The following is a 23,926-nucleotide window of genomic DNA, read 5'->3' on the forward strand; positions in this document are numbered from 1 at the left end:
GGTCCCCCAATTCTCCTATCAGATTCCTTCCTCTGCAGCCCTTTACTTTTCCACCCACCTGACTTCACCTGTCACCTTCTAGCTATTCTCCTTCTCCTCCCCCCACCTTTTTATTCTGTTGTCTTTCCCCTTCTTTTCCAGTCCTGAAGAAGGGTCTCAGCCCAAAACGTTGATTGTTTAAGAGCATAAGGTACAGGAGCAGAATAGGCCATTTGGCCCATCGAGTCTCCTCTGCCATTCAATCATGGCTGATCCGTTTCCATAGATGCTGCCTGACCTGCTGAGTTCCTCCAACATTTTATGTGTGTTGCTTTGGATTTCCAGTAGCTGCAGAATTTCTCATGTTTAAGATTAAAGTAAAGATGTTTTCCATCCCATTACTCACAAGGGGAGAGAATTGTACCATATCATAAAGCCCTCAAATGTGCACAGGAGAATGCACTGGATGTATCACAAGTGCATCACTCCTGCCTAGAAATGAAACAGTTCACTATTATCCACAATCAGAAGCAGGGATCTTAAACGCAAGAGATTCTGCAAATGCTGAAAATCCAGAGCAACACACACAAAATGCTGGGGGAACTCAGCAGGTCAGGCAGCAGCTATAGAAGTGAATAAACAGTTGATGATTTGGGCCGAAATCCTTCATCAGGACTGAAAAGGAAGGGGGCAGGAGCTGCCTGACCTGCTGAGTTCCTCCAGCATTTCATGTGTGTCACACCAGAAGTAGGGAGCACGTCTTGATCTTTTCTTAAAGAAGGCAAAACTGTTAGCAGACAAGGATCAACTTTATCTGCCATATATATTTACATCTTCTCCAAGGTTCATCACCTTGTCGTGGTGGAAAGGCTTGTGAGTTCAGAATCAGAATGAGTTTTAACATCAGCAGCATATGTTGTGAAATTTGTCACAGAATCTGGGCATTCAGCCCAGGAACAATGGGGAAAAATGAGATGGATTGGAATATCATTTCCACAAAGTGAATAAGGAAAGGAAGTTGAAAGCCCACGTAGGAATAGAAAAGGTTCAGATTCAAGGCATCAAGAATAATGTACCAGAAGATGGAAGAAGCTTAACTTTATTTGTCACATGTACATTGAAATGATATGAAGATAGGTGGAGGGGCAGATAGTGTTGAGGAAACAGGGAGTCTGCAGAAGGACTTAGACAGATAGGAGAATAGGCAAAGAAGTGGCAGATGGAATACAGTGTAAGGAGTGTATGGTCATGCACTTTGGTAGAAGGAATAAAAGCATAGATTATTTTCTAAATGGGCAGGAAATTCAAAAATTTGAGGTGCAAAGGGACTTGGGAGTCCTCATGAAGGATTTCCTAAAGGTTAACTTGCAAGTTGAGTCAGTGAGGAAGGCAAATGCAATGCTAGCATTCATTTTGAGAGGATTAGAATATAAAAGTAAGGATGTAATATTGAGGCTTTATGAGGTACTGGTGTGGCCTAACTTGAAGTATTGTGAGCAGTTTTTGGCCCCTTATTTGAGAAAGGATGTGCTGACATTGGAGGGGTCTCAGAGGAGGTTTACGAGAATGATTCCAGGATTGAAAGGCTTATCGTATGAGGAGCGATTGATGGTTCTGGGCCTTTTCTCACTGGAATTTAGAAGAATGAGGGGAATCTCATTGAAACCTACCAAATGTTGAAAGGCCTAGATAGAGTGGATTTGAAGAGGATGTTTCCTTTGGTGGGGGAATCTGGGACCAGAGAACACAGCCTCAAAATAATGGGACATTCATTTTGAACAGAGAGTGGGAGGAATTTCTTTAGCCAGAGAGTAGTGAATCTGTGGAATACACTGCCAGAGACGGCTGTGGAAGCCAGGTGACTGGGTGTATTTAAGGCAGAGGTTGATAGTTTCTTGATTAGTCAGGACGCGAAAGGTTATAGGGAGAAGGCGGGAGAATGGGGTTGAGAGGGAAATGGATTAGCCATGATGGAATGTTGGAGCAGACTCAATGGACCGAATGGCCTAATTCTGCTCCAATGTCTATGGAAACATACAGTGAAATGTGTTCCTTGTGTCAACAACCAACACAGTCCGAGGGTGTGCTGGGGGCAGCCCGCAAATGTCACTATGCTTCTGGCACCAACATACCATGCCCACAACTTACTAACCCTAACCCGTACATCTTTGGAATGTGGGATGAAACCGGAGTACCCGGAGGAAACCCAGGCAGTCACTGGGAGAAAGTACAAACTCCTTATAGACAATTGTAGAACTGAACCTGGGATGCTGGTGATGGAATAGCATTATGCTAACCACTACGTTGCCATGCCGTCCCACATTAACCAGAATGAACCAGGTGGCAAAGTTAATTCTGAAAATAAAATACCTACTAACAGTAGCTTTGTGAATGTATTGGTGCAAGGGACAACTATTGAGAATTCAGCTCAACTCCAAAGCAATGAATAATTTCCCTGTGAAGCAAGCCATTGATCTCAAGGTGGTGCAGTTAAAACAAAAGTCAAAGTCAGGTTTACAGCCAATATGCGCAAGTATGTGTATGCACAGGTGCAATGAAAAACCTGCAGCAATATCACAGGCACATAGCATCAGAGATACAACAAGAATATTATTAGTACAAAAAAAGAGACCATCAAAATGGTTTGTTTCAGAGACTTAATTTTCCATCCTAAAGTATGATCCTATGATTTAAAGAACCTGCACAGAGATAATCCGTGGGAGAGGAAGGATCTTCAAAAATGGGCTACACTTGGGGACAATTTGAAAGACTGCCCCAGGACAGAGGACTCTGAAGAGCTGCTTTTGGTGGGATATGCCCCAGTAGGGTTGATAAGCTAACACGTATGCACACACACACGATTTGAAGAACCTGCAATGAGTTGTCGAATTTTGGCCTCTGGGATCGGGTATTGATTGAGACATAATTTCCTGTGCACAGGACATTTCATTGTGTGATCCTCTGCACTGTTCTTATGGGAATTTCTCCAGTTTTTCATATGGCAATTTATGCTTATACAGTCTGCATTTTCAGCTGACAGATTTACAGAAATTCTTATTCAATTTTTCAGGGCAGCCTAATAATATTAGAAATGTCTATGCTCCCCAAGTTGGTGAGAACTGATAGAAGGTTATCAAATAATGAGAGGCATAGATAGACAGCTTTTTCTCAGAATCAAAATAATGAATACTAGCAGGCATGCATTTAAGGTGAGAGGGAAGAGTTCAAAGGAGATATGGGGTCATTTTTACACATAGGGAATGGTGGGTGTCTGAAATGTGTTGCCAAGGATGGTGGTTGAGGCGGATGTAATACAGATGTTTAAGAGGCTCTTAGAGTAGAATATTGCAGTGAATAGAGGGATATGGGCCATGTGTGGGTAGAAGGCCTTTTGTACAGATAATTTGTAAAATCTTCTTTTATCAGCTATTATTTTAATTCACTTGCCTTATCCACAAGTATGCACTTGGACAGTGAGGATTAGATACTTTCATTGAGGATATGAAAATATGAATTCACTGGCTGCTCACATGTTTTTGCACGTCTATTTTTATCTCACCTGAAACCCGTTCAGCCATCAAAATATTTTTAACTGAAACACTGGCTCTACATTTTCCTCTCGCATTTTTCCTCTAGATGTTCCAAGGAGACACCTGCTGTGACGTGGCAACCAATTTCAAGTTTAAGTTTATTGTCATTCAGCCGTACACATGTATGTATACCACCAAACAAAATAATATTCCAGGGGTTCCCAACCTGGGATCCATGCACCCCTTGGTTAATGGTAAGGTGCCAGTGCATAAAAAAAGTTGGGGACCCCACAGTACATATAACTCATATACAATTTGTGCAGTCTATCATTAATTGTCCGCCTCTCGAAGTCCACCCTATTAAAATGCAAGTTTAATGTTACATACACGCAGACAGGAGCTGGCGGTAGTCTCAGAATGTGCTATAATTCCAATGTCAATAGAGCACGCTGTGCTGCAGTACTCCCTAACAACAGCCATCAGCAAGAAAGCAGATAACTTTGTTTCTGTTTTATTCCCCAGTCCTTCACTACAGGTAAATATAGGATTTTGAAGCCATTTTAACGGGTCCCACGAGCCATTCGCTCGGCTTTATTCAAACACAGACTCCAGAGAGGCTTGCTTATAAGCACCGGTCCCCCTCCCATATTCCCAACAATGAGTTAAACTGGCCACAGCAAATAAGTGATAAAATTTTGCGCAAGAGCGTATTAAAAAAGTATAGTTATTTACATATAACATCCAGGACTTGCAGCAGACGTTGCAGCTCTCGTTCATATCAATTAGCTGAATATTTTAAGGGTTATCAGTTCTAACGAAACTATAGCCGCCTCTTTAGGCAAAATGCAGAATAGTCCACTGTTAACTCGTTTCAATAGATGCTGCCTGGCCTGTTGAGTTGCTCCAGCATTTTTGTGTGTGTTGCTTTGGATTTCCAACATCTGCAGACTTTCTCGTGTTAAAAAATATAACCTTCCTTATCTCGGGCCGGAAATTCGTTTCGCGTGGGGTTGAGGGAGGTGGGGGTCACCTTAGAGCACGCGTTTTATTCAATATGCCTGCATAAGGATTTTTTAAATTTCGCTAAATCGGCTTGTTTTATTTCAGGAGAGTGTAATTTGCTGGGAATTTGGTTTCATCTCACCCGGCTTTCTGACCTACAGAACGTCAGCTCAGTGACAGTGGGGAGGGGGGAGGTGGAGATTGCATTGAATTTGCGGAAGTAGGTGTGGTTTTAAAACACACGCATGTATATACATAACCTGCTCGGGTATTTGATGAAGGTTTTGTTTTTGCGCGTGTATTGCTCGGTCCTGGGACGCGGGCAGAGGCGGCAGACAAGGATGGAAAGGGCTGGCGGAGGTGGATAAATAGTTAATACAATAATCAGGCAGCAGTAACACTCACTCACACAGAGACACAGAGAGAGAAAGAGAGAGAGAGAGAGAGAGAGAGACAGAGACACAGACAGACACACACACGGAGGAAGAGCGGGCAGTGTGCGGCAGTTCTACAGGGATGAACCCGCAGGCTTCGGCTAGCTTCGTGCTGCTGCACGTTGTGGCACCGGAGCTTCAGGAGGGAGAGGCGGCGGTGGCTGTGGGCTCGGGGCTGGGGCTAAAGCCGCTACCCTTCGATGCGAGCCGGCGGCCGACCAGGTTGCTGCAGGATGCCGCCTGCGGGCTGCGGCACCTGGAACTGCCCGCCGCCAAGGGCTCGCGGCCGCAGCTGATGGTCTTCGGCGAGCTGGAGCTGGAACCGGAGCCGCCCGCTGCTGCCCGGGCGACAGGCGGCGGCGGGGCGGAGCGGCCCAAGCGGGCGACCTCGCCCCGTCTCTGCCCACGCCACCGCCGCTGCTCCGGCCGGGCCCGCAGCCGGCGAGACGAACGGGTTTCCGACCTGGCTCGGGACTTTGGCGACTTCACGGTGGGGCCAGGCCGGGAGGAGTGCCCCGCCGAGCCGGGCGGCGAGGGTTTGGCGGCGCCCCGGCCTCCCGCCGAGGAGACCAGCGACGCGGTGTTGGTGCTGGGCGCGATGGAGGAAGCCGGTACCGAGTTGGAGGCCGAAGCCGGGCCCGGAGCTGACTGTCCCTTGCGCATCCTATGCCGGAGCCTGGGCGAGGAACCACCCGCCGCCTGCCCGCTTCACCGGGAGCCGCAGCTCGGCCCGCCCTCACCCTCCTCCTCCGCCAGCCCACACCAGACCGAAGACCCACCGGCCGGCCGCTCCCGCAAGACCTCGCTGAGGAGCCGCCTCACCAAACTGTTCAGAGCCCGGAGCTGCAACGGGGCGCCCGAGCCCGGAGCCAAGCGACACTCGGTACAGCTGCAGGGCCCGGTGGACGGGACCGCGCCGCCGGAGGGCCCGGACACCAGGTACAGCTTGCTCGCTGCCGTCGCCGTCCGCTCCTCCATCCGCAGACCCTTCGGGCCGTCGGGGTGTTGCCTGCTGCTGTGCTTGGGTCTCGTTCGGCGTTTGATCTCTTAGCTGCCTTGTATGATTTCTATTCTGTGTATGTGTTCGTTCTGAACTTGGTGGTTGGAAGTTCTTCATTGTACCTGTACTTGTGCATGGGATAGTAATTCGACTCGACTTGACATGCAGTGGGAACGGTCCACCCTGATAGCACTGGGTTGTGGAATGCTCAGGTCCAGTCACGACACCTGGCAGTGCACTGGGAGTGGAGTCGGTGACAGAGCTGTTTAGACCATATTAGTTTATTATCTATTACTTGCAGGCCATCCAGACAGTCCACTTCATCAGTACACCTAGACAAACACATAACAGAATGTAGTGTTACAGAGTGCCGTGCAGGTAGGCAAATGAGGTGCAGAATCCCCCAAATTAGACCTGGGGGGGGGGATGGTGGAGGGTTTTATGGTAGTCTGCCATACAATGTTTTATTTAAAGATGGTGCTGAACAGGCTTAACCAACAACCAACCTATTTAACCCTAGCCTAATCGCAGAATAATTTATAGTAGCTAACCTACTAAACCGGTGCATCTTTGGACTGTGGTAGGAAAGCAGAGGACACAGGGAGAACGTACAAACTCCTTACAGACAGTGTCGGAATTGAACGCTGAATTTCACCAAGGGTGAGATTGGTAGCGGGTTGTGAATGAAAAGTTGTCATAAAGGCTGCAACAGCATTGTTAGGATGCCACCAATCTGATGAAAATTGGCTGTGGTTACAGGAGATGGGGAGAAATTGTTTCCTGTGATAAAAGTCACTAATGAGAGGAAGGAATTTTAAGGTGTGTGGCAAATGAGCTACCTTTGCAAAATGAGTTTTAATTTGGAACACAGCACATGAAAGGGGGATAAATTTCTAAAACCCATCGAATGTTGAAGGGCCTTGATAGAGTAAATGTTTTCTCTGTTGGGAGAGTCTAAGCCTCCAAATAGAGGGATGCCCATTTAGAATAGAAATGAGGAATTTCTTTAACCAGAGAGTGTGGAATTTGTTGCCACAGGCAGCTGTGGAGGCCAAGTCATTTAAGACAGAGGCCGATAGATTCTTGATTGTTCAGGGCATGAAGGAATATGGGGAGAAGGCAGGAGACTGAGGGTTGAGAGGAAAGTGATTCACTCATGATGAAATGTCAGAGAAGACTCGATGGACCAAACGGCCTAATTCTTTTCCTATATCTTGTATCTCAATGTAGTCGGAATATTGTTCTGAAAAGAGCTGGGTAAAAGTTGAAAGAACTTGCGTGTATATATTTTGGAAAAAAAAAGGTGTGGAGAAACGGGAGGTGGGATTAATTGGAACTCTACCATTGTGCTGGGCAGAATGGACATCCCTGTAGTAATTCTCTGGCAAGTGCTGTGGAACAGCTGTGTTGTCTTGATGAGCAGTGATCTCACCAAACCTATCACCTGCAGGAATGCTGTGAGATCTCGGCAACAAGAGACTTGTCTTTAATTCTGCAGAAATTTTCCGAGCTGCTTTACTCAGGAATGGAAACAGTAAATGCTGGAGATGCATGGCAGGTCAGGCAGAGTTTTTGTAGCGGTTGATAAGTTATTCTGATAAAAGATCTTGGGGTAGTTATGAAATATTTGGTGTTATATCTGATAACAAGGAGGAAAGTCTGAAAGTGAGAAGTGAAGGTTTAACATCTAAAATATAGAACACTGCAGCGCAGTGCAAACCCTTCGGCTCACAATATTGTATTGACTTTTTAACCTAATCTAAGATCAATCTAATCCTTCTCTCCTACATAGCCCTCCATTTTTCTATCATCCATGTGCCTTTGATCTTCTGAAGGAACATCCCTCAGCATCTATTGAACGCTGCCATCACCAAACAAGAAACACCCCACTCCGGCGCATTTCAAAACAGTGTCGGGGACTTCAAACTGGCTTGTTTGAAAATTTCTCTGCCCGATTCTCAGCATATAACCGGCAGCATTTGATTGCTATTATACTATGATTAGGAATGTCTACCATTCCATGCCTAGACTATATTTTGGGAATTCTGATCACTTGGCTATCCTTCGCCCATCTGCATGCAGGCAACATCGAAAGATCAAGGCTCCAGGCAACAAAGAGGTGGCCACGGGAGGTGGAGGAGAGGCTACAGGATTTCTTCAAGTCAGTGGACTGGGCTGTGTTCAAAGACTCGCAGTTGTCATGGACTATATAAAAACAGTCGTAGTTCAGTGTATCCCCACAAAATCAGTGCCTTCGACAACCAGAAGCCCTGATGAACCGTGAGATCAGCAATATGCTGAGGGCCAAATCAGTGGAATTCATACCTGACAGTAAAGTAAGATACAAAAGGTCCCAGTACAATCTCTGGAAAGCCATCTGATGTGAAGTGGCAATTCCCAACAAAACTTGAATCACTAAAAGATACTTGATAGCTGTGGCAGGATTTAATGCTATTACCTCTTAAAGTGAAACCAAGTGTCATAGGCTCCACATGGCTTTGCTCCCCAATGAGCTCAATGCCTTTATACTTTAACTGTCAAAACATGGAGGTTGCTGCACAAATTCTCTCAGCCTCTGATGACCCTGTGATTTCAGTCTCTGAGGCTGACGTGAGAACGACTTCAGGAGGGTGAACCCACAGAAAGCATCCGGCCCAGTGCCGGGTACTAAGGTTTTGAGCTGATCAACTGGCTGGAGTGTTCACTGATATCTTTCAGCTCTTGCTTCAGCAGTCTGAGGTACCCACCTGCTTCAAGCAGGCTTCAATTATACTGGTGCCTCAGAAGAATGTGGTGACCTGCCTCAATGACTGTCATCCAGTAGCACTTGCATTGCTCTGATGAAGTACTTTGAGAGGTTGGTAATGAAACATATCAACTCCTGCCTGAGAAGCAACTTGGATCTGCTCCAAGTTGCCTTACCATCACAACAGGTCCACAGCAGATGCCATCTCATTGGCTCTTCCTCAATCCTGGGACATCTGGACAGCAAAGATACATACATTAGAATGATCTCTGTCAACTACAGCTCGGTATTCATCCCCTCAAAACTGATAAGTAAACTTCATGACCTTGGCATCAATCCCTCGTGCAATTGGATCCTGCATTTCCTCACTTGCAGACCCCAGTTAGTTCAAATTGGCAACAACATCTTCTCCAAGACCCCCATCAGCACAAGTGCATCACAAGCCTGTGAGCTTAGCCCCCTGCTCTGCTCACTTAAACTTGTGACTGTGAAGTTAAGCACAGCCCCCATGCCATATTCACATTTGCTGGCGGCACCACTGTCATTGGCCAAATCAAAGGTGGTGATGAATCCGCATATAGGAAAAGATTTGAAAATCTGGCTGAGTGGTGTCACAGTAACAACCTCTCACTCAATGTCAGCAAGACCAAGGAAATGATTATTGAGGAAGCCAAAGGTCCATAGGCCAGTCCTCATTGGGGGATCAGAGGGGAAGAGGGTCTGCAACTCTTCACTGTTATTATTGTCAGTGTTTTAAATTCCTTGCTGTCATTTCAGAGGATCTGTCTTGGGCCCAACACGTAAAAGCAATTGCAAAGAAAGTATGGCAGCGTTTTTACTTCCTGAGGAGTTTGCGAAGATTCAGAATGACAGCTGGTACTTTGGCAAACTTTTATAGGTGTGGTGGAGGGTGTATTGACTGTTTGCATCACGGCCTGTTATTGAAACACCAATAATTTTGAATGGAAATTCCTACAAAAAGTAGTGAGTATGGCCCAGTCCATCCCCACCATTGAGCACATCTACATGAAGTGCTGTTGTAGGAAAGCAGCTTCCATCATCAACAGCTTCATCCATCCAGGTCATGCTCTCTTGCTGCTGCCATCAGGAAGGAGGTACAGGAGCCTCAGGACCCACACCACCAGGTTCAGGAACAGTTATTACCCCACAACAATCAGGAAGGAGGTACAGGAGCCTCAGAACTCACACCACCAGGTTCAGGAACAGTTATTACCCCTCAACCATCAGGAAGGAGGTACAGGAGCCTCAGGACCCACACCACCAGGTTCAGGAACAGTTATTACCCCCCAACAATCAGGAAGGAGGTACAGGAGCCTCAGGACCCACACCACCAGGTTCAGGAACAGTTATTACCCCCCAACAATCAGGAAGGAGGTACAGGAGCCTCAGGACCTACACTACCAGGTTCAGGAACAGTTATTACCCCTCAACCATCAGGCTCCTGAACCAAAGGGGTAAACTTCACTTGCCCCACCACTGAACTGTTCCCATAACCTGTGAACTTGCTTTCAAGGACTCTTCATCCCATGTTCTTAATGTTGCTTATTTATTTTTTCTTTTGTATTTGCATAGCTTGTTGTCTTAAACAGAAAGGTAGAGAATTGTCTGTTCCTGTCAACACTCAATATGCTGGAGGAACTCAGCAGGCCAGGCAGCATGTATGGGGGGGAGGGGGACAGTACTGTTGACATACCGGGCCAAAAGTCTTCGGCAGGACTGGAGAAGGTTTAAAAGGTGGGGGAGGGGACAGAGAAACACAAGGTGATAGGTGAAACCATCAGGGGGAGGGATGAAGTAAAGAGCCGGGAAATTGATTGGTGAAAGAGGCAGAGGGCCATGGAAAAAAGAAGAAAAAGGGGTTGGGGGAAAGAACACTTGAGGGAGGTGATGGGTGGGTAAGGAGATGAGGTAAGAGGGAAAAGAGGGTGGGAAATGAAGTGGGGGGGGGGCTTTACTCGAAGTATCCAGTCTCTCAGGTCCCACTGCCAGCTCCTGGGCTCTCGGAAGCTCCATCTTCCTCTCACCCCACCATCCTTGAACACCCAAACCTTCCTTCTCCTCAGATACTACCAAACCTCTTTCCCCCCCTCTGATCCCAGCCCTCATCCGTGCTGGGTTTTCACCATTCCCTCTGACCTCCCCCCTCTCTGAGGCAGGATATCCGGTCCTCAGTAAGGACCTCACCTTTGTCCCCCTATGACCACACCTCAGCGAGCTCCGCACCCGCCATGACGCTGAGCCCTTCTCCTGCCGCCTCCATCTCCAGGCCTATTTCTTTGGCAAGGACTTCCCACTCTGCCCCAATGACTCCTCCTGTTTTCAACCCTCCTCTTCCTGAACACCCCAGCCTGGTCTTCTGCCTGCTCTGGACCTTTTCATTGCCAACTGCTGACAGGACATTAACTGTCTCGACTTCAACCTTCCTCTCTCCTATTCCAACCTCACTACTTCCAAACACTCAGCTCTGCACTCCCTCTGCACTAATCCTAGCCTCACCATCAAACCGGCAGATTAGTGAGGTGCTGTAGTAGTCTGGCGTACTGACCTCTACCTTGCTGAGGCCCAACGCCAACTCTCAAACACCTCCTCTTACTTACCCCTTGAACAGGACCCCACTAAGGGGCACCAGACCATTGTCTCCCACACCATCACTGACTTTATTAGCTCTGGGGATTGCTTATCTACCGCCACCAACCTCATAGTTCCTGCACCCTGCACCTCCCGTTTCTACATCCTACCCAAGATCCACAAAGCTGCTTGTCCATGCAGACCTATTGCTTCAGTCCTGTCCCACTGAACTCATAACGGCATACCCCGACTCTGTTTTATCCCCCCCATAGTTCAGTCCATTCCTACCAAAATCTGGACATTTCACAGGCTCTTGATCTCTTCAAGGATTTCAAGTTCCCTGGTCCCCATCATCTTGTTTTTACGATGGATGTCCAGTCCCTATACACCTCAATCCCCCACCAGGAAGGCTTCAAAATGCTCTTTTTTTTTTTTTTTTTTTTCTGGACACCAGACCCAACCAGTTCCCCTCCACCTCCGCTCTCCTCCGCCTAGCAGAATTTATTCTCAGTCTAAATAAATTCTCCTTTGGCTCCTCCCACTTCCTTCAAACAACAGGTGTAGCCATGGGCACTGGCATGGGTCCCAGCTACGCCTGCCTGTTTGTCGGCTACATGGAACAGTCTATGTTCCAAGCCTCCACTGGTGACTGTCCCGCACTTTGCCTTCGCTACATCGATGACTGCATTGGTGCTGCTTCCTGCACCCGTGCTCAACTCGTCACCTTCATCCATTTTTCCTCCAACTTCCACCCTGCCCTCAAATTGACCTGGTCCATTTCCAACACTTCTTTCCTCTTTCTCAATGTCACTGTTTCTAACTCCGGAGGCAGCTTATCCACAGATGTCTATTACAAATCCCCGGACGCTCACAGCTGCCTGGACTACACCCTGTCCCACCCTACTACTTGTAAAAGTGCCATCCCTTTTTTCAGTTCATCTGTTTCCGCTGCATCTGCTCTCAGGATGAGGCTTTTCATTCTAGAACGAAGGAGATATTCTTTTTCAAAGAAAGGGGCTTCCCTTCCTCCACCATCAATGCTGCCCTCAACCACATCTCTTCCATTTCATGCACATCTGCTCTTACCCCATCCTCCTGCCACCCTACCAGGGATAGGGTTCCTCTCGGCTTCTGCGCCCAGCACATAATTCTTAACTTTCACCACCTCCAACGGGATCCCACCCCCAAACACATCCTCCCTCCACGCCCCCCCCCCGCACTTTCTGCTTTCCGCAGGGATCGCTTCCTACGCCAGTCACTTGTCCATTCGTCCCTCCCCACTGATCTCCCTCCTGGCACTTATCCTTGCAAGCGGAACAAGTGCTACACCTGCTCCTACACCTCCTCCCTCACTACCATTCAGGGCCCTAAACAGTCCTTCCAGGTGAGGCGACACTTCACCTGTGAGTCTGTTAGGGTTATATACTGTGTCTGGTGCTCCCAGTGTGGCCTCCTGTATATCGGTGAGACCTGATGTAGGTTGGGAGACCACTTTGCCGAGCATCTGCACTCTGTCCGCCAGAACAAGTGGAATCTCTCAGAACCCATTTTAATTCCACTTCCCGTTCCCATTCTGATATGTCTATCTATGGCCTTCTCCACTGTTGTGATGAGGCTACACTTATATTCCGTTTGGGTAGCCTCCAACCTGATGGCATGAACATCGATTTCTGTAACTTTTGGTAATGCCCCCCACCCACCCCCTTCATTTCCAATCCCCTTGTCCCCTTCTCACCTTATCTCCTTGCCCACCCATCGCCTCCCTCTGGTGCTCCTTCTCTTCGCCCCCCCCTTCTTTCAAGGCCTTCTGTCTCTCTCACCAATCAACTTCCTGGCTCTTTACTTCATCCCTCCCCCTCCAGGTTTCACCTATCACCTGGTGTTTCTCTCTCCCCTCTTCCCACCTTTTAAATCTACTCCTCAGCTTTTTTTTTTCTCTAACCTTGTTGCAGGGCTTTGGCCCGAAACGTTAACAGTACTTTTTTCCATAGATGCTGCCTGGCCTACTGAGTTCCTCCAGCATTTTGTGTGTGTTGCTCAGATTTCCAGCATCTGCAGATTTTCTCTTGTTTGTCTGTTCCTCTTGTGAGTTTTAAATGTGAGATAGGTATATCATACTAAATTAGAGGTGGTGACACCTGTCTCTCCTCATAAAAGAAAATAGGGATTTTTAAATGGGTTAAGTGCTTACAGATTAAAGGTCGAAAGATTAGCTTTATTTGTCACATGTACATCAGAGCGTGGCTTGGGTGTAGTAAGTTTCTTCTTTATTCATCTGTTCGTGTATGGAGCAGTGAAAATGGCTGTAGGGGTTGAGTGTTCAGTGTGTGAGATGTGAGAATTGTGGGAGACCTCCAGCCTCCCTGACAACCACATCTGCACCAAGCTGCAGCTTCTCAGAGAATGTCAAGGAACTGGAGCTACAGCTCGATGACCTTGGGCTCACGGGAGAATGGGGAGATGATAGATAGGAGCTGCAGGGAGGTAGTCACCCCCAAGTTGCAGGAGACGATAACTGGGTGACTGTCAGGAGAAGGAAAGGAAATGGGCAGACAGTGCAGAACCCTGTGGTCGTTCCCCTCAATAATTTGGATACTGTTGAAGGGTTGAACCTACTGGGGGGGAGCTGCAGTGACTGGGTCTCTGGCACTGAGTCTGGTGCTGTGACTCCGAAGGGAAATGGATGAAGAGAACTGCGTAATGAAAAGGGATTCCATAGTCAGAGGAATAGACACGAGATTCTGTGGAAGCGATAGAGACACCTGGATGGTATATTGCTTCCCAGGTGTCAGGGTCAATGACATCTCAGATCAGGTCTCCTCCAAAAGGGGAGGTTGAGCAGCCAGAAGTATTGGTACATATTGGCACCAATCACCTAGGTACGAAAAGGGAAGAGGCAGTTTAGGGAGTTGGGTTGAAAGCTGGAAAGCAGGACCTTTGGAGTAGTAATCTTTGGATTGCTCCCTGTGCCAGTGAGGGTAAGAATAGAATGATTTGGCAGATGAATGCGTGGCTGAGGAACTGGTGCAGGTGGTCGGGCATTGGGCTTCGGACTTCTGAATCATTGAGATCTCCTTGGGGAAGGTATGACCTGTACAAAGGTGCATTACATCTGGGGGACCAATACCCTTGCGGGTGGGTTTGTAGAGCTACTAGGGAGGGTTTGAACTAATTTGGCAGGAGCAATGGGAGTGAGTAGTTGGTATACAAGTAGATGCAGTGTGTAGTGAGACTGTGAGGAAGGACAAGTAGATCATAGGGCAAAATTGCAGTCAGTGGGATGAGTTGCATTGTAATATTGGGACAAAATGTAAAAGGGTGATGAATGCAGGACTGTAGGTGCTATATTTGAATGTACGCAGTACTCGGAATCTTCTAACACAGAGATTGGCAGTTGTGACATTGTGGGCATCCTGAGTCATGGCTGAAAGAAGATCATAGTTGGGAGCTTAACATCCAAGGATACGCATTGTATTGAAAGGACATGCAGGTAGGCAGAGGGGGTGGGGTGGCTTTGTTGATTTAAAAAAAAACAACTCTTTCGAAAGAGGTGACATAGGGTTTGAAGATGTAGAATCTTTGTGGGTAGAGTTAAGAAACTAAGGGTAAAGAGACCCTCATGGGAGGTATATATAGGCCTCTGAAAAGTAGCCAGAATCTGGGCTACAAATTACAATGGGAGATAGAAAAGGCATGTCAAAAGGACAGTGTTATAATCGTCATGGGGGATTTCAATATGCAGGTAGATTGGGGAAAATCAGGTCAGTGCTGGATCCCGAGAGAATTTGTAGAATGCCTGCAAGATTACTTTTTAGAGCAGCTTGTGGTTGAGCCCACTAGGGGAAGGGCTATTCTGGATTAGATGTGTAATGAACCAGATTTGATTATGGAGCTTAAGGTAGACATCGCCCTGCAATTTGAGAAGAAGCTTAAATCGGATCTATCATTATTATAGTGACGTAAAGTGAATTAAAGAGACATGAGAGAGGACCTGGCCAAAGTTGCTTGAAAGGGGACACTAGCAGGGATGACAGTACAACAGCAATAGCTAGATTTTCTGGGAGAAATTCAGAAGGCACAGGATAGATAAATCCTAAAGAAGTATTCTAAAGGCAGGATGATGCAAACGTGGCAGACACGAGAAGTCGAAGCCAACATAAAAACGAGAGGGCATATAATAAATCAAAAACTAGTGGGAAGTTAAAAAAATTTGGAGGCTTTTTTAAAAAAAAATCCAACAGAAGGCAACTAAAAAAGGCATTACGAAGGGAAAAGATGAGATATGCTAGCCAATAATATCAAAGGATACCAAAAGGTTTTTCAGATATAGAAAATAAAAGTGAGGGGAGATATCGAACTGCTGGAAAATGGCACTGGAGAGGTAGTGATGAGTGACAGGAAAATAGTGGACACTAAAGTATTTTGCATCAGTCTTCACTGTGGAAGGCACTAGCAGTATGCTGGAAGTTGGAGAGTGTCAGGGGATAGAAGTGAGTCCAATTGCTATTACTAGGGAGAACGTGCTTGGGAAGTTGAAAGGTTGGAAGGTAGATAAGTCATCTGGACCAGATGAACTGTACCCCACACTCTGGAAGGAAGTGGCTGGGGAGATTGTGGAGGCACTGGTAATAATCTTTCAAGAATCACTAGATTCTGGAATGGTTCTGGAGGACTGTAAAGTTGCAAATGTCACTCCACTTTTCAAGAAGGAAGGGAGGCAAAAGAAAGGAAATTATAGGCCAGTTAGTTTGCCCTCTGGTTGGGAGTCAATTGTTAAGGATGAAGTTTTGGGGTACTTGGAGGCACACAATAAAATAAGCCAAAGTCAGCATCATTTCCTTAAGGGAAAATATTGTTTGACAAATCTGTTGGAATTCTTTGAATAACAAGCAGGATAGATAAAGGAGAAATGGTGTATGTTGTGTACTTGGATTTTCAGAAGGCCTTTGACAAGATGCCACACATGAGGCTGCTTAACAAGCTATGAGCTTGTTTTTTCTGGTTAGCTGCCGGTGACTAGTGGTGTTTGACAGGAGTGTGTTGGGACTGCTTTTTATGTTATGTCAGTGATTTGGATGATGGAAATGATGGCTTTGTGGGCAGGTTTGCAGATGATACAAAGATAATTAGGTGGGTAGGTAGTGTTGAGGAAGCAGGGAGTCTGCTGAAGGACTTGGATAGATTAGGAGAATGGGCAAAGTGGCAGATGGAATATAGTGTTGGGAAGTGTATGGTCATGCACTTTGGTAGGAGGAACAAAAGTGTGGACTATTTTCTAAGTGGGCAGAAAATTCAAAAATACGAGGTTCAAAGGGACTTGGGAGTCCTGGTGCAGGATTCCCTAAAGGTTAATTTGCAGGTTGAGTCTGTGGTGAGGAAGGAAAATGCGATGTTGGCATTCACTTCGAGAGGACTAGAATATAAAAACAAGGATGTAATGCTGATGTTTTATAAAGCACTGGTGAGGCCTCACTTGGAGTATTGTGAGCAGTTTTGGCCTCCTTATCTAAGAAAGGATGTGCTGAGATTGGAGAGGGTTCAGAGGAGATACATGAGAATGATTTCAGGAATGAAACGGTTATTGTCTGAGGAGTGTTTGGCTCTGTGCCTTTATTTGCTGAAATTTAGAATGTGGGGGTGGGGGGATCTCATTGAAACCTGTCAAATATTGAAAGGCCTAGATAGTGGATGTGGAGAGGACAGTGGGGGGGGGGGGAAGAGGAGGAGTCTAGGACCAGAGGGGTACAGCCTCAGAATAGAGGAATGTCCCTTCGACCAGTGATGAGGGATTTCTTTAGCCAGACAGTTGTGAATCTGTGGGATTCATTGCCACAGACAGCTGTAGAGCCATGTCATTGTATATGTGAAGTGGAGGTTGATAGGTTCCTGATTAGTAAAGGCTTCAAAGGTTATAGGGAGAAGGCAGGAGAATGAGGTTGAGAGAGAGAGAGAATAAATTGTCTATGATGGAATAGCAATGAAAGACTCGATGGGCTGAATGGCCTAATTCTGCTCCTATATCTTCTGGTCTCCGTTGTATGAATCCATACTCCATTTTGAACCATTTGTCATCAAGTAAGCCATATTAATCTATATTGTGGGAAGACAGCAGGGAGGGCACAATTATTAATATCCAAAGAGGTTAGTTTAAAATGTTTTGTAGCTGCAGCATATAGTATAAAAAAAAACTATAAATTACAATAAGACATAAATTGAGTAATACAAAAAGAGGAAAAAAATGTTTAAAAAAAAAAGTGAGATAGTCTGCACAGGTTCATTTGTCTATTCAGAAATCTGATGGCAGAGGGGAAGAAGCTGTTGCTAAAATGTTACATGCGTCTTCAGGCTCCTGTACCTCCCCCCTTGATGAGAAGAGGGCATGTCCTGGTTGACAAGTGTCCTTAATAACTGATGCCACATTTTTGAGGCATCACCCTTTGAAGATGCCCTCAATGCTGGGGAAGCTAGAGCCTGTGCTGGAACTGGCTGAGTTTCCAACTTTCTGCAGCTTTTTTCTGATCCTGTGTGTTGGCACATTCACACCGCATGGTGATGCGGCCAGTTAGAATGCTCTCCATGGTACATCTATAGAAAATTGCAAGAGTCTATGGTGACGTAGCAAGTCTGCACAAACTCCAAATGAAATATAGCAACTGTAGCCTTTGTGACTGCATCAATGTGTTGGGTCCAGGATTAATCTTCAGAGATGTTTAAACTCGAGATGTTGAAACGCGAGATCTTGAAACTGATGATTTCTTGATGGGGACTAGTGTGTGGTTCTTTGACTTCTCCCTCCTGAATTCCACAATCAGTTCCTTGGTCTGACTGATGGTTGTGTGCAAGGTTGTTGCTGTGACTCCACTCAAGCAGCTGTTCTATCTCACTCCTGTATGCCTCCTTTCCACATTCTGAAATTCTGCCAATAGTAGTTGTGTCATCAGCAAATTTATACATGACATTTGGACTATACCTAGCCGCACAGATGTGGGCTAAGCATGCATCCTTAAGGTGTGTCAGTGTTGATTGTCGATGAGGAGGAGGAGATGTTATTTCCAATCTGTACTGACTAGTTTTCCAATGAGAAATTCGAGGATGCGGTTACAGAGGGAGGTACAGAGACTTAGGTTTTAGAGCTTTAGAGCTTGTTGATTAGAACTGAGCGTACAAGTTGGGTGGAGTAGTCATTGAACTGGCTAAACTGAGTGAATTAGCAGGGAGGTTTCCACATGGACAATTGTACAGCCTCGATCAAATGACTGTGGAGTAGATCTCAACCAGTAAAGGATACTGGGTATTTGCAGGCTCATAGTGATGCACTGATGTTACAAGAACTGGCACGTTCCAGGCTGTACAACTCCATGCTAAGCGCATGCTGATGCTGGTTGCAGCCACTATATAGGGTTCTTCCACTGCTGGCGAGGGAGGGACAGCAATGGGTGAAGATGCTCCTCAATTATTGTAGTGGTTTGCCAGCCCAGAGGGCCACATGAGTAGCAACAGTCCTATTAGTTTTGTTACGTGCCAGCAGCCATAGACCACAGACACAAATTTTAATGTTAAACAAATATTTTTTCAATACCTACCCAAAATTAAGACAATTGTTCCCCTTACCAAAAATTAACAGTGCAATGCATCTTTGCTCACAAACAGTGGAGGTCTGGAAACAGTTCCCCCCCAAGTCTTACTCAGAGTCCTAGGATGGCAATCCAGAAGGTTCTGGAATCCACGGGAGCAGGTACAGGTGTCTGTGGGGAAGGGTTCATAATCCACATTAAGGTGACACAAAGTGACGATCATGGAAAATTCCAGACGACGAGTGATTGTCACATAACACACTGGATCCACGCAGGGATAGCGAGGTGACAGTCACAGAAGATTCCAGAAGTCGAGTGGTCGTCACTTAAATACTAGAGTCCACACAGGGATAACAAAGTGATGCCTAAGTTCCAAAATCCACGTAGGGATATCACAAGGTGACGGTCACAGAATATTCCTTAACACAAGTGGTTGCCACGTAACACACCCGAATCCATGTATGGATTAACAAAAAGTGGTCGCCACAGAATACTTCAGAAATCCGAGTATGGATCATGCAAGGTGACCGTCACGTATCCAATATGCACAGTGTGCTGCAAATTATCACGGTCTTCTGGACACGGAAATATACTGGGAACGCCCACTGCTGTAGTGAACTCTTCAACTAACTCAACTCAACTCTCTCTCTTGCTGGTAACTCACAGTCCGTTGCAGCGCTTAGCTGCAGAAATGTTCAGAAACCTTCCAAATTCAATAGAAAAAGCCTACACTAGGTTGTTATATGATGCCATCCCCACGCCTTGTCCCGGCGCACCTAAATAACGCTTATGGTTAATCCAAACAACGTCGACATGTAACAATTTTAAGGAATGAGCATTACATAATGCATTGGCGATGAATGTAAGAGTGAAAGACATTTCAATTTATTCCTGTAATTTTTTTAAATTGTGAATGAACTTTTTGATATTAAAGTAAATTACAGTTCCAGCAAGGTGACTTCTGAAAACATTGGGCCTTAGTGTGGCTGTTGATGTTGTCAATTGGGTAAATTTATTATCAATGTACATGTATGTCACTATGTACAACCCTGTGATTTGTTTTCTTGAGGGCATACTCAATAAATCCATAACAGGATCAATGACAGACTGCCTAACTCTGGCATTCAACCACAGTGCAAAAGATGACAAAATGCAAATACAAAAATAAAGAAATAATAAATATGTAATAAATATTGAGAACATGAGATGAAGAATCCTTGAAAGTGAGTCCACAGAATGGTGTTGAGTGAAGTTATCCCCTTTGGTTCAGAAATATGATTGAGGGGTAATAACTGTTCCTGAACCTGGTGCTGGGAGTCCAGAAGCTCCTGTGCCTCCTTCCAGATGGTATCAGTGAGAGCATGTCCTGGGTGGTGGTTCCTTGGCAGATGCTGCTTTCCTGCAACAGTGTTTTGTGTATATGTGCTAATGATGGACTGGGCTGTATCCACTACTTTTTGTAGAATCTTCCAATCAAGGTCATTGGTGTTTCCATACCAGGCTGTGATGCAGCCAGTCAATATACTCTCCACTACACATCTGTAGATATTTGTCAAAGTTTTAAATGTCATGCCAAATTTCTGTAGACTCCTAAGGAAGTAGAGGCACTGCTGTGCTTTCTTCATAATTGCATTTGCATGTGAGGCTCAAGACAGGTCCTCTGAAATAATAACACCGAGGAATTTAAAGCGGTTAACCCCTCTCCTTTGATCCTCCGATGAGGACTGGCTCATGGACCTGTGGTTTCTTTCTGTCCAGACCTGTAACCTTCCTCAAATTACAATCTTTGAGGGAAAGGTTATTACAACACCAGGCTCTATCTCTGTTACGAGCTCCAGGATGTGCTCTCTTCTTGTTACTACCGTTGGGGAGGAGGTTCAGGAGACTGAAGGCACATGCTTAACCCCTCCACCATTGAATTTTTGAATGGACAGTGCCCCCATGAGCACAACCTCACTATTTTTACTTTTTGCATTATTTAATTTTTTTTACAATGTATATATTGTAATTTGTTTTTGTGTATTGCACTGTACGACTGCTGCAAAACAACAAATGTCATGATGTACGCTCAGTGACCACTTTAGTAGGTACACCTGTACATCTTGTTATTGCAAATATCTAATCAGCCCATCGCATGGCAGCAATTTAATGCATAAAAGCATGCAGGCATGGTCCAGAGATTCAGTTGTTGTTCAAACCAAACTTCTGAATGGGGGAAGAAATGTGATCTAAGTGACTGACCATGGAATGATTCTTGGTGCTAGATGGGGTGGTTTGAGCATCTCAGAAACTGCTGATCTCCTGGGACTTCCATGTGCTACAGTTTCTAGAGCAGGGGTTCCCAACCTGGGGTCCACAAACCCCTTATTAGTATTGGTCCATGGCATAAAAATTTTGGGAACCCCTACTCTAGAGTTTACAGAGATGGTGTTTAAAAAAACATGCAGTGAGTGAGAGTTATATATGTGTGAAAATGCCTTGTTAATGAGAGAGGTCAGAGGAGAATGGCCAGACTGGTTCAAGCTGACAGGAAGGTGACAGTAACTCAAATAACCACAAGTTAGAACAGTGGTGTGTGGAAGAGCATCTCTGAACACACAACACGTCGAATCTTGAAGCAAATGGGCTGCAGCAGCAGAAGGCCATGAACTTAGGTACAGGAGGTAACTAATTAAGATTCGGGGTTAACCTTTATTCAAGTCTGTAGATTTTTTTTAGCTGTGTCCAGAGAGACTGCAGTGGTTATATTGGATGTATGAAGTTCAAATATCAGACTCCTCTGGAATAGAAAATACAGGCTGTACATTTATGCAGCAGCCTTTCCTGCTCAATGAAGGGACTCGTCCAAGTTTCTCGCAGACTCTGCCTCATCTGTTATCCACTTCCAGCCTAGTGGCTGTCAGAGTCAGTGAATATGAATGCCCCAGCATGACAGCAGCTTTTAATCACTAATATTATTACTGATTGACGGCTGTTTATAAAGATATTGTAGGGTGAAGTGTGAAATGGAAACCAGGAGAGCAAGCCAGAAGAAAGTGGATACAGGCCCATTTCATCACAGACTAAGTCCTCCCCACCATTGAGCATACCTACAGAGAGCGCTGCGACAACGTAGCAACATTCATCATTAAGGGCCCTCCCACTGTCCAGGCCATGCTCTCATACTGCCATTACTGTTTCATCTGTTATAACTTATTATTTCTTTTTGTATTTGCACAGTTTGTTTCTTCTACATACTGGTTGAATGTCCTATTGGATGGTCTCACATTGATTCTGTTATGGTTATTGTTCTTTTGATTTATTGAGTATGCCCACAAGAAAATGAATCTCAGGGCTGTATATGGTGACATATATGTACTTTGATAAATTTACTTTGAAGGAAGTACAGGAGCCTTGGATCCCACACCTGGTTCAGGAACAGTTATTACTCTTCAGTGATCAGGCGCCTGAACCAATGTGGATAACTTCGCTCACCTCAACTCTGATGACTCGTGTTCTCAGTGTTATTGTTTATGTATTTGCATGGTTTTTCTTTTGCATTTGGTTGAGTGTCAGCCCTTGTAGTTTTTCATTGATTTTATTGCATTTCTTTGTTCTGCTGTTAATGCCTGCAAGAAAATGAATCTCAGGGTAGTATCTGGTGACAATTACGTACTTTGATAATAAATTTACTTTGAATTTGAACTTTTCAAGGTAGTTTCCCCAGCAGCAAAACTTGGGTGAATCAAAAGTGTTCCTCTTCATGAAGCAGGTTATTTGGAAAAACTGCAATGGATGTGAGTTCAATCATAGTTTCAAAATAGAATTCATAAATACATGATGAGGGGGAATTGGGACTTATTGGGGAATTGTAGAGAGCAGACACAGTCACACTGAGACAAATGCTTCCTTTCTGTGCCTTGTGATCCCTGATCTGATTCTGAAGGTTGAATTTTACACGTAGCATTTCTAAATTGGCAGCAGTGTCCTCCTTCGCTTTAGTCTCTGATCCTTCTCAGCCCCAGGGGAAATTAATTGGGGAGGAGGCCATTGCTTCAGACATTGTACAGCTTAATATGATTTAATTCAGGGTAAAGTGTAGTGAAATAATACAAATGTCTCCCACGTAACCAGCCTGGAGTTTGACCTGGGTCAAACCTAGTTGGTTATGGAGTGGATAATGCAGTCAGCAGAAATTAACAGATTTATACAAACAGTGATGGACTGGTGTAGACCCTTCTGTGCATCCTGACTTGCAGAGTTTACAGAATTTCAGCACAGGAGGTGGTGAATTGGTTCTTCTGATGTGCACTGCCTGTATCCAACAGAGCAAGCTAGCTAATCATTTTTAAACAGTTTGTGTTTCAAGGCTCTGAGAGAGTGTACTTACTGGGAAAATCTAAGAATGAAGGGTCTCGACCCAAAACACCGACTGTCTTTTTTTTCCCCTCCGTAGATCTTGCCTGACCTGATTGAGTTCAGAATCAGGTTTGTTATCACTGACGCGTGCAGTGAAATTTGTGTTGTGGCAGCAGTACAGTGCAACAAATAAAACAACTTTCAATAAATGTTTTAAAAAAAAAAGTGAGGTGGTGTTCATGAGCCTTCAGAAATTTGATGGTTGGGGGGGGGGGCGGGGGTAGAGAAGGAGTTGTTCCTAAATATTTTGTGTGCACCTTTAGGCTCCTGATGGTAGAAATGAGAATAATGCATGTCCTGGATGATGAGTCCTTAATGACGAATGCTGCCTTTCTGAGGCATCACCTTTTGAAGATGTCCTCAGTGCTGGGGATGCTAGTGCCCATGATAGCTGGCTGAGTTTACCACCTTTTGCAGCTTTTTCCAATCCTGTGCAGCGGCACCTCCGTACCAGGCATTGATGAAACCAGTCAGAATGCTCTCCATGGCACATGGTGCATGCTGTTTGGTGATCTGCAGTGTTTAACATATTCCTTCAGCCCATTACCTTTCCCAGCTTCTCACTGCCCTCTCCCTACCTATTTTCCCCTTTCCTTTCCCATCTTGTAGGGTCTTGACTCCACAGCATTATCTAATCCTCTCCATAGACCAGGGGTTCCCACCCTGGGGTCCAC

General features: G+C 45.5%; 1 protein-coding gene across 4 annotated transcripts in view; it reads left to right on the forward strand.

Moving 5' to 3' along the window:
* Positions 1 to 4,793: 4,793 nt before the first annotated feature.
* Positions 4,794 to 23,926, forward strand: part of socs7 (suppressor of cytokine signaling 7) — a 154,878-nt gene continuing 135,745 nt past the window's right edge. For all 4 annotated transcript variants that reach the window (XM_072249580.1, XM_072249582.1, XM_072249581.1 and 1 more), the window contains exon 1: positions 4,794 to 5,884. In XM_072249580.1, the coding sequence (XP_072105681.1) occupies positions 5,028 to 5,884 (857 nt within the window). In that variant the 5' untranslated portion in view covers positions 4,794 to 5,027. The remainder of the gene's footprint in view (positions 5,885 to 23,926) is intronic.

The sequence above is a fragment of the Mobula birostris genome, chromosome X (genome assembly GCF_030028105.1).
Source record: "Mobula birostris isolate sMobBir1 chromosome X, sMobBir1.hap1, whole genome shotgun sequence".
Taxonomy (NCBI): Eukaryota; Metazoa; Chordata; class Chondrichthyes; order Myliobatiformes; family Myliobatidae; genus Mobula; species Mobula birostris.